We start from the raw sequence: 11,926 nt of genomic DNA, 5'->3' as shown, positions 1-11,926 counted from the left end.
AAAATGAGGATCTGACTAAATGAATCAGGACGTTAAATGATAAAGTTCCGTCCGTGTAAACAAATAAATAATTATTTACAATCTTCGGTAAAACAAAATGAAATTTCATTGATCTCACTCTCTCTCTCACACACACTTGCAAGGAAAAAGAAAAAATTAAAAAAACATCATAAATAATTTACATAGAATAGGAAAATTATGATACAGTCCAAATATTAACATCTTCATTCCCACACTCATGTCTCTCTCTGACAAAACAAAAAACCCTACACAGCCATTACAATCATTACATTTAATGAAGTCACCCTCCCTTCTTCTGGGGACTTGGGGATACAATTTGAAACACCAAAAGAAAGAAACTGAAATATTTAAAAACCTCATGAAGAGGATTTTGAAAAAAAAAATAAAACCCAAAAACACAGCAACAAAACAAAACTGAAACAAAACCAAAAAAGGTCTGATAATATGAACACTATAAAATGTGCAATAAAGCCAGCAACTGTCGATTTCTTTCTAATGAATGTAGCAACAAAATATATTTCAAGGGAGAAAAAGTTGAGTCAATATTTAGCTCACTGTGCCCTATAAGGCGGCAGAGGTACTGTATTATTCCATTAGTTAAACCCACCTATGAATAAATTTACACCGGCATGTGTTCTTTTTGTGGACAAAGCCCATACAACTTGCAAAACAAAAAAAGTGTTAAACATGTTTATACTATTGTATATCTGAGTAACTGTTGTATTTGTTTAGAATAAACACTGGTATCCCTTCAGCATTATTTAAGAAGTTCTATATACAGCAGACATAGGTAACAATATAAAATAGTAAAATTAGGGTAACTGGATATATATTAAGGTTCCATTTATGAATTCCTTATTATTCATTAACTTTAAATCATAAATGAATAACCCATGAAACTATACTTGTGTATACAATGCTTTGACAATATCTACATATTGTGATATGCTTTTAAAAATAGCTTTAAGATACCATTATTTGTGAATGTATTATTGATGCATTACATGACATGCCTTAAAATAAATTATCAGAGAAGGTAGCTTGGTGTGATAATCATAATAAATACTAACAAAATATTTATAAATGGAACCTTAAATTCATATGTTACCAAATTAAGTAATAGTGGCTTTGCCACCTTTTCAAAAACCCACATCAGGATTCAGGATGTCAAAGTGCTTTTTGCAACAGAGGTGGGAAAGTGGTTCAGGTTCATTTTGTTCCACATGATCATGGTATATTCTTTATCACAAGGGAATGCAAAATGTGATGGAAACAGAACAACTGGGAATAATTTTTTTTTTAAAGTCAGACAATAGTGATAGCTTTGGATGTTTAAATTAATCACTCTTCCCTTTCACATGGGAGTTTCTAGTCAATTCTGTCTGGCCTGAATTAAGTGTCTTCTAGACAATGCTTTAGGTTGCAAATTTGACATTTCTACCAACTGTAATTTTAAGTCTGCATTAAGAGCATCCTCATCAACTAAAGAGCATCTTTTGGGATCAAGAAATGTTCATAATTGACCTTTACTTTATTATCCAAAGGCATTTTCATTGTTATTATAGATACTGTTGCTACGGCCCTCCAGTATTTTCCTAAAATTAGACCCAGAGGCTTTGTGTTACTGAAGTCCAGCCCTGATCAGAACAAGGAAATGTCAACCATGCACTTAAAAAGTTATTCAAACACATTTTTTCTCATCTAAAGACTATGACTGATAACCAGTACCCCCCCTCTTTTTCTCCATATATATATAAATACATTAAGTAATTACATTTTTATATGTAAACGTCATTCCTTAAAAAAGACAAATAAACAAACAAACATGTTTTGCTAAGTGTTAACTGTACAGAAGTGTTCTAATGTATCAATCTGCTTTTGCTTCAGTGGTGGGTTGGACGCTCACATTCAGGTTTTGTTAGTCCTGGCTGTGAGAAGGCACTTGGGTGGAGAGATGGCTGAGGCACTCCTGACAGCCGGGAAGTACCTGGTGAGTGGAGCACGAGGACAGGAGGTACACAAAAAATAGAAACTGGGAGTACCAGGATGTACTGAGGTGTCTAGGTTGCATAGCATTTACAGTACTTCAGTAATGCAGCAACCATTGCTCAAGCATCTGAAAGAAATGGAAAAAAAGGTATTAACTGTGGTTGTTTTATTTGCTTAGGAAGTCAATCACACAAGATCAGATTGGTATAAGGACGCAGCACAATGTTCCTGTTCTGCATTTTCCTACGAATGTGAAGTCATTTATATAAAAATAGGTATCTGCCTACATACATAGAGACATACACACGTCCGTATGTGCACCTATGTATCTAAATGTATATAAAAAAGTAAGAAAACCTAGAAAAGCATTTTCTATATTTCAAATCATTTTGGACAAGGCACTATAGACAGACATGCTCATTAAAAATATCTGCTCTCTCCTTCATGCCTCTTGAAGAAGGGGTGATCCAGAAGTAGCTCTCTGCCTGCAGGACACACTGAAATAGCCTACAAAGGAAAGCTGAAGGAATTCTAAGCACAATTTCTTGCTCAGAAATTTCTATCTCATTTTTTCCAGGTGGGTAGTATTAAACATCTGGGTTTTGTTATGCAAATTAAGATTACTATAGGGTCAAAGAGCTTTCATGGTATTTCAACAAGTCAAGGTTTACTCCATGCTATATTACGGATTGCTGTCAGTAACTAGAGGATACTTTTCATTTCCATATTTTGTGCTTGCTCCACAGGTTATCAAAGGCTTCAGCATTTTCCAGAAATTTTCTGCAACTAACCTCTGCATTCATATTTGAGGTCAGAGAAATAGACCATCTCTTGAGAGAAGACAAAAAGACCTAATCGTCCACCAGCAAAGGTTGTATCATAGATTGGTCCAGAATCCACCATGACTTGCTTCCCTTCATAGACTAAAACCCTGCGAAGAACAACAAAATTTAAATTAGACAAGGAAGGTAATGCAGTATCCAGTGCTAAAGGCTGGTAACAGTTCCCAAGAAGTGAAACAGAATAAATTTTAACACAGCACCAAACTAACTTCATTGTAAGGATTGCTTCTCAACTCTATCTCACGCCCCCCTGGCTGGCAGCCATAATAGATTAATCAGAAGCAGTGGAGCCATTTCATAAGTAATTTTATGCACACCATCTGCAAAAGATTTCCCAATTCTTTATTTAGAACAGTCATGTCTCCTGGAATGAACTATGTCATGTACTAGCATTCATTGATAAGCCCCCATCCCTATGAACTCAGAGGTTAGCATAAGACCTTGACACATCACTTAGCAAAGTAGTCTTCACAGCTGTGTGAACAGCTCATTCATTTATCTTTAGGTGCAAGGGCCAACATCAGAAATTGTAGAACCATCCCTTTAGAGGCAGACAAAACATTGAGATTCAGCATGTCTCCAATTAATTTTAGACATTTTAAGAGCTTAATGAAAGCTTGGAAGGATTTGGACGCAAACAGCTAGACTAATAATAAATTGGAGAAGAAGAACTTGGGGTTTTGGGTTTTTTTTGTCTGTTTGGTTTTGTAGTGTTTCAAGCATCCACCCTGGAGCCAAAAGACCTCTAAAGACGTCTCTTCATCCTCCTCCTCTATCAGATAGACTGCAGTTCCTTGAACTTGGATGCTCCACTTCTCATAGGAGACCTTGAGATAGTCAACGCTCTTAGTCTTTTAAAATAGTCTTTGGGTCAAATGAGAAGTGACTCTGTAGTCCATGAATTAGAGCAGTCTCCGAAGGAAAGAATTACAGTCCTGCTTCAACTGACAATACATTAGTTATACAAAGCAGGATGGTTTCATATGAGGACGAACACACTTGAGCGACTTCCTCTAACTTGTGGGTTAGGGACAGATTTCTACTTAGGCAGAAAGGCGTGTCCAGCACTTGCTCTACTTTGAAGTGTTTTATCTTCTGAAAGGTGCCCTGAGACAAGTTATGAAACTGCTCCCTGAAAATACTATTTAATGGATGGTAAAAAGAACAGCAAAAAGAATGATAGGTTTTCATGTTCAGGTAACCCTATTTAACACAATTCTCAAAATTTCAAGAACCCAAAACACATGGGAAGAGTTTATTAAACTATTCATCCCACCAAAACAATTCCATAGGTCTAATCATGTTAATATTAAATTGGTATTTCTGTACAAATAAATTGGTTTCATGGCTATATTGGTGAAATACTTTATTTTCTATAAAAACACCCTAAAGAATGAAGAAATGTAATGCCCCTGACCATAGAATTTGTCATGCTAGATTAATCTAATGAAGTATCAGTTGTAACATGCTCTAACTGACACCAAGTAGATTCTCCAAAGGAAGACACAGGTAGCAGCAACATGAATGAAAAACTCAGGTTTCCTTTTGATTTGTATCAGTCAATGCTTTGCACTGCAATACTTTGATGCATACAGAAACTCCTTTCTTTCCAAGAAACAGCTCACTTAGTCTATCCAAATTTGTCTACCTTTTTGTCTTTCACAAGCACATGAAACTCCCCTGCTCATAAAAACAAACAAGACCTTAAGAGGTAAGGTCAGACTCTGCCCCATGAAAAACATCCTTTACAGTTACAGTAGTTTGTAGAAGATAAAATTGACATGGACAGTTAATGTTCATTCTCTGGAACATCAGATAAACAGCTGGGCTCTAAGGAAAGTCATATGCCATAGCTCCTTGTTGTGTGCATTACAGATGTGTTCATGGCTACTTCTGCAGTATCTCGTATAAGTCACTATGGCAGACAGGATGCTGAAGTAGACAGGCCGTTGGCCTACTTCCCTGTGGCAATTCTGATGTTTCTAATTAATTTCATTCATTCAAATTCCAGAGTCTGGGGAAGAATCTTGTGTTCTAATCTTGCTTTGAGTTTTGCTGGTCCCTTTACAAAAGAGCTATTGAGAAAGACTTTCTTTCTTAAATTAAAGAATATTTAGCTGATGTAAGCACTGAATCATCCAGACCAAATTAAATACATCTGAAAAAGAAAATAACCTACTCTGAAGATAAAAGAAATCCCCAAAATATTGAAACTAACTGTCACACAAATATCATCCTCAGAACTAACAAAGAAACTGATAACATAATTCTTGTATCAGAGACAAAAGTTTCGCTACTAGAAAATATAGAGGTGCAGAAACATTTCTTACTTTATTAATCCCGTTTTAGGCCTATGAATCAAATGCCACCTGTAAGCAGTATAATCTTTCCAGCCAATGTTCTTGGGATCATGCCACAAAGTACGCACCTACAGTAGGAATACAAATGCCATATTAGAAACAGACTGTGTTCCAGTAACTGTACATCCATTATAGTAAATGTACATGCAGACAAGGCTTATTTGCTGCAGAGCATGAAACTGAAAATAGTGTTTAACATTGGTTGGTATGATCAGCAGACCTCTTTTATGGAGCGAGAGTAATGAAAATTTGTCTTAAATTATTGCTTAGTTACTCATCTGTAGTTTCATGGCTGGAGTCACTGAAAACCATTACAGCATCGAACCTGACCGCCCTTAGGAATTCCTGCCCCCATTTGAGTCAATGCTACTTCTCCTATCTATGTGAGTGGCTCCACTGAAGGAGAGGGACTGCAGCTTGCACAGATGTTACTGCCTGTGGCCTGCTCCTTGAAATCACTCGCACTCAGCCAAGGTCTTGTTCCTGAAAGGAACTCCGAAGTGCTAAATTCCTATCCACATGCGAAGCCCAACTAACTTCATTTCCAAGAGGCACAAATTTCTTCCATGGCTGGGCCTTATTTAGAATAACAGCAGTTTTTCCTCTGTATTTTCATTTCTTTTCAGTAACCAGTGACAGCCAAAGAGAACTCTAAACCACATATAATTCAAACAAGCTGGAATGCTGAAGAAGCAAGTGCCGATACAGAGGTCACAAAGGATTTGTGGATGACTGAGATATCTCGCTCCTTTTTCTTCGCACCACACCACATCTTCCCTTTTATACACGTAATTTTTTCCATTCATAAAATTTATACGTGTAATGTTTTCTTTGACACACAATGCAAATGTTATTATTGACACTAGTAATACAGGAATTGAAGAAAAGTTGATAAACATCTGCAAAAATTGATGTACAAAAGGAAATTCTTTGAGACACCTCCCTTTTTTAAATATTAGTCATGCATTGTTGGCCTGAAGTTTTAAATCTCTCACCTGTCCAGGGGTGTTTCCTGTGTGCCAGAGAGCATTTCTCAAGTGTTCACCAGTACCGGTTGTTGAATTCACAACTTTGAGTGACACACCAGAATAGCCATAAGCCCTGGTGGGTTTGTCCTCCCAGTAGGTCTGAGTGACCTGCTTCCACATGAGAACATAAAACCGACTGCTGGACTGGTAGCCAAACACAAAGCCAGCATAGTCATCATCACGGTCTGTGTTAACATAGAATGTCCCACTGAAGTCAACAGAGCTGAACTCATCGTAGCCTGGGAGAAGACAAGAGACAATCCATCAAGTTACAACGATGCACCCGGCTGCCCACACCCAAGAGTCCCAGCTCTATCCTGAGTTTTGCCAGGAGTCGTAAACTATCTTTTTTGGTTTCCTCACCTGTAGGAGAGGAGATAATTACACTTGCCTACCTATCACATGGAAGGTTCTGGAGAGAAGTAAGCTGTTTTTAAGAAGTATTGAAGACAGCAGGCACTACACTTACATCAAGTTATTCAACTGGGTATTTTATGTGTGTTACAGTCAGTAATGAGATGAATGGTCGAAGGCAAACAGCATTGAGCTGTTTTTAATTTGGGCATATACACTCTCCCCATGTGTCAGTCCAAAGCTTGCAGCACCAAAAAGGTGTGGTTATCTACTTTTCCCCCCCGCCGCTTTCCTCATCACCAGATCACTGGTTACTTCTCCCAAGATGATGGCTGACATCTGATACTCACCTACAGCTATTCCAGGATCAGAGTTGGCAGTCTGCACCAGTTCCTTGCCTTGGTGGCGAATAACCCAGTTGGGATCAATCTGAGCTGTTCCCTTGGGGTCCAGGGGGACCATCTGGAACTTTCTGAAATCAGTTTCACTAATGGCATTGTTTTCAGGGCATACATCATAAATATCCGGGACATTGTCATTGTCAAAGTCATCTTTGCAAATATCACCTCTGCCATCACCTATAAGCAATGTGAATAAGCAAATGCAATTGTTAGCAATTTATTCAGCCTTTCTAACAGCTCATCAGCGGGACTGATGGAAGAAGTTTAGGACACATATGTTGTTCTCTTGTTTCTCAAAAGAATGCTCTAAATGACACCAAAAGAAAGCTTAATTCTCTGAAAGTCCATTTGAAACGGTGCTGATAATGACTGGAAGAAGTCATTAACTTATATCAGGGCCAAAATCGTTGTTAATAAAACTGTCCTGTCAGTGTTTTATGACAGTGATCGATCTGGCCGCAGTCTATATGCTGCTTTAAAATCAGGGTGGGAAAAGTTGGAAGTTTGCTATGTCGATGTAATTCACTAATGCTTGTATTACATTTTCCATTTGATTTGTCCCAGATGTGGATACAACACCACATTTTCATGTGTGCAGTGTATATGAATTCAAACAACCGTGTTAAAACCTTAATCTTCCTGCACATTACTAAATCCTTATATACAATTAAAGATATTAAACTTTTCAGACTCTTTTCTCTGTCTCAAGATTCCTTCAGCAACAACCCATGTAAGGTGCTTCAGATCACAAAAATGTCACATCTATGTCAAAAGAAAGTGGGGACAGTATTGCAATAGAATATGCTTACACGCTCAGTCACTCTTTCACTTATGGGTGGAACAATTTGTCTTATAAGAAAGGTAGTGCTTCAGAAAAATGTAAGAAAAAGGAAAGGAAGTCTGTATCCAACAGGACTAGCCATGGAGGAATGGAGATACTAACTTTTGTTACATGAATTACAAAATACATCCATACAGCTCAGCTACAGTTGTGCTGCTGCTCACTTTCACTATGTTCAATGTTTAAAAAAAATAATTATTTTATTTCCTAATTTACCCATAATATTGGTGGAAACCAGTAGATGTGACTTGCCTTGAATAGCAGGTGGTAAAAGGAGACACCTAAAAAAAACCCCTCACTGCCAATGCCACTGCTATTCAGTGGACTACAATAATACAAACACCTGAAAATAAAGTAGAAAAACTGGAATAGACAAGTACAGAAACAAATTCACAAATGGCTCTGACTTTTACAACAGAAGCCACTGGATATTACACGGGGTACTAATGTAAAACCTGAACTGCCAGCTAATTTGTTTCTATCCTCATATAGCTGAGCATCTGCTTTTTTTAATTTAAGTGTTTGTGACTGCTCTAAGAACATGGGAATTAACACAATAGGAAATAGCAATGACAGCTCATTCATTATTGACCTACTACTAGCTGCTTCATAGACAAATGGAAAGCTACGTTACTATGCCTAACCAGCACAGCATTATCCAAGAATGAAGCTTTGAGAGAGAAAGCAGAATGAGTTTTAGGCAACAGCCAGAAAAAAAATGTTACAGAAAGCTGAAGCATCTAATATCTCAAAGACTTTCTGCAGTTCAGATGTGGTAAAACGGTCCCATTTTCCACCCTGGCAATCAGCCCTGGAGAACTCCAAATCCTGACCAGCTGTGTGCTCCTGCACCTGTTGGTCTTTGTACTTATTGGAGAAAAGAGAATGAATTTCCAATTTTACTCCCTTTGCCCATATCAGAGAGGTAATTCTTGAGTCACAGGAGGATCTAATTATTCACTGAAAGTCCTGCTGACATTCCTTTGGTACTGAGCTGCTGCTGACAATGTTGATTCCCTGTCAAGGAAAGTTAGAAAGCGTTTGTTTACCCAGCCATGTCCAGCAGCTCTCTCCAGGGCCTCATCTTTCTATGTTATAGCTCACATCTTCAAGAGCGTGGGAGCATCTTTTGGCTTTATTTATCAATTTTCCAAGATTTCTGTTGAACCTGCCACTAATGACAGTGATGAGCTAAACTGTTTAAATTTACTCTTTTTGTGAATGCTTACTCCACACAAATGTAGTTTCTCTCAAGATTCAGGTGACAGCTGACTATAACAAGCTACCCCAATTTGAGGACACCTTTATTCTGGAATATTTCTGAAATTAAAGGGCTACTCCAGAGATTGGCCAATACAGAGATAGTCCCATTATGTCACTGGACTAAAAGGTTAAGTAATTTAAGAACTAATACTGACTACCAACCAGAAATTTCCTACTGCAAGCAGTTTTTTTTACCAGGAAATCAGTGAAGGCTCAGGATTTTATCTTTATAAATGTACATAAAACCATATTGTGCAGGTACTAAATTCTGCTTTCAGTTTCACCAACATAACCATGGAATGACTCCAGCAAGCTGTAGAACTCAGAACAGAAATTGCTCACCTGTATTCCTGTATTTATTGCAAGGGTCATTACTCGTAGACATATTATGATGATGTTCAAAGGATAAATATTTTTGCTAAATTACATTCATGATTGTGAACCTATCATTATTTCATTATTGAAATACTGCCAAACATTGAGAAGGACTGTTTGAGGGTGACTAGCAACATTTTACCACAGAACTGGAGAAAAGGGCAATTACATATCCATTTCTTAAACTGTGACATGTACATCGTCAAGAAACATTTAAAGTTACTTATAAAGCACAATTGAGAAAAGCTGTTCAGAATTTTTTTTTTAAACAAAAATAATTAAAAATTAACAATAATTTTAGAGTTAAAAAACCCGGAAAAGTAGTCTGTTTTTCAAAACAAAACAGCACTAAACCGTATTTTTTTCCATTTTATTTTTCAGAAGACAACTTGTCTTGAAAGGAAAGCAGCTCATTTTTCATTTTTAAGACAGATGAAATTCAAGCTATTTGAAATATTTTTCCAAAGTCTTTTCCACTTTGAATTTCCTAATTCAAAGTGAAAATCAGAAATATATTAAAAAATAATAATCTGGTGTAGCTTATTTTTTCAAGGCATTCTTCTAGAAATAAATATGTGCATGTTTGAGCACCTGTCAAAGATGTTTCCTAATGCTCTAACTCTGGACCAAACTGGCCAATGCATTTCCACTGAAGCCCACAGTGCCTCAAATGTCAAAAGCAGCTCAGTTTCACATGGAGCTTTTCTCTTCACTGAATACCAATACTCCAAGATCAGAATTGGATACTAAAGACTAAACAAAATTCATATAACATTGTTCTTACCATCCGAGTCCTCCTGCTCAGGGTTGTATCTGAGGCGACAATTATCCCTGTCATCTGGGACACCATCATTGTCATCATCAGGATCACAGGCATCTCCTTTACCATCTTTATCATGGTCAGCCTGGTTAGCATTGGGGATGTAAGGGCAGTTATCTTGGTTGTTCTGGTGGCCATCTTCATCTATGTCCTCATTGTTGTCACACTGGTCACCAACAAGGTCATTATCTGCATCAGTCTACCAAAAAAAAAAAAATCAAAAAGTAAATTTATTATTGTTACTAAACAAAGGCATGGATAGCTTAGTACTTAATTTATCAACATTTCTCTTCAAGGACTTCTCTGGAGACAAGTGATATCATGATGACAACCATAGTTAAAGCAGAAACTTAACTTCAAACTAGTATAGCTACTTATTCTGCCATCAGTGTATACGATCTGGTCGCCAAGACATTTCCAGGGCAGGTTTTTGGCCATGATCTTCATCACTCTCATTCTAGAGATCACAATGGAGCTGCAGTCTGGGAAGCACTTTTTCCGATTGCTTCTTTATGCTTGATGTTACTTATCCTTCTTTATGCTTGCTATTACTGTGTGCATGGACCGACAAACTCAGGCACACCAAATGCAGCCCTGAGACTGTTCTCACTTGCCATGGGGGAAGACGACAGCTCACCAAAGCCTTGAAGATGGATTTAAAGGCATCACTACTCTACTTCCCTTTCATCTGACAGGAAGAGATCTGACAGCCCGAGATATGAAAATGAACAATACAAATCCACCTCTTCAGCTCTACAGCAAACAGGGACTGATAGCAGTTCCCGTGTTCTTTTCTCTGCCCTTGTTCTGACATTATTAAGGAAACTGACTCTAACATTTACCTGGTCTGGATTATGCATCAATGGACAATTATCACACTGATCGCCAACTCCATCACCATCTGTATCACTCTGGTCTGTGTTATAGACGTAAGGACAGTTATCTCGTTCATTAAAAATGTCTAGGAGGAAAAAAACAAACCCAAACAACAAAAGATTGAAGAAATCAGAATGATACAGCATCCAGCACAGACAGCTATAGACTGAAGGAGTCACCAGTAAAGCAGCAAGGCTCTTAAGGGGCTTATAAACTTTGATTGCTACAACATGAAATAGTGAAAAAACTAATATTAGAAAAAAATATGGTATCAATTCCACTTTTCTTGCTATGATAGACTTCTATATGTATTTTTACTATGGGATTTTGCTAGAATAAGGGCTGATTCCATCTTAAGAATTTAGGCCTTTTTCATAGAATAACAGATAAAGGGGTGAGGTATTTTACTTTAAGTAATTTGATTTGGATTTTCTTCCCAGACACTTTAAGGATATAACATGGTGGAATTTCTGAAGAGTACTGTATAGGAGCAGCTGCATTAATGTTCAGCTGCCTCAGACTAAATAATTTCGTTTTACCAGAACGTGTGCATCATTTATTGTACAGCATGCCAGATTTTCAAAAGAAAAAAGTTTCCTGAGGGGGAACAGTATTATACAACTGACAATCTCCTGCAAAATTATAATACATTGAAAAAAACAAAAATAAGATATGTTGGCATAGCTGTCTGGAAAGGATACCAGCACCCTCTCCTACATTATATGGTCCCTGGATATTTGCATAATCTTTCAGCCA

General features: G+C 37.4%; 1 protein-coding gene across 1 annotated transcript in view; it reads right to left on the bottom strand.

Annotated features, from left to right (window-relative positions):
* Window positions 1-1,892: 1,892 nt before the first annotated feature.
* Window positions 1,893-11,926, bottom strand: part of THBS2 (thrombospondin 2) — a 31,517-nt gene continuing 21,483 nt past the window's right edge. Inside the window, exons 15-21 of the mRNA XM_010297483.1 lie at window positions 11,137-11,255; window positions 10,259-10,493; window positions 6,945-7,172; window positions 6,208-6,479; window positions 5,183-5,280; window positions 2,802-2,941; window positions 1,893-2,137 (exon numbers count right to left, since the gene is read on the bottom strand). Coding sequence (XP_010295785.1) covers window positions 2,130-2,137; window positions 2,802-2,941; window positions 5,183-5,280; window positions 6,208-6,479; window positions 6,945-7,172; window positions 10,259-10,493; window positions 11,137-11,255 — 1,100 coding nt within the window. The 3' untranslated portion in view covers window positions 1,893-2,129. The remainder of the gene's footprint in view (window positions 2,138-2,801; window positions 2,942-5,182; window positions 5,281-6,207; window positions 6,480-6,944; window positions 7,173-10,258; window positions 10,494-11,136; window positions 11,256-11,926) is intronic.

The sequence above is a fragment of the Phaethon lepturus genome, unplaced genomic scaffold (genome assembly GCF_000687285.1).
Source record: "Phaethon lepturus isolate BGI_N335 unplaced genomic scaffold, ASM68728v1 scaffold49211, whole genome shotgun sequence".
Taxonomy (NCBI): domain Eukaryota; kingdom Metazoa; phylum Chordata; class Aves; order Phaethontiformes; family Phaethontidae; genus Phaethon; species Phaethon lepturus.
This window is presented reverse-complemented; position numbering and strand designations above follow the sequence as displayed.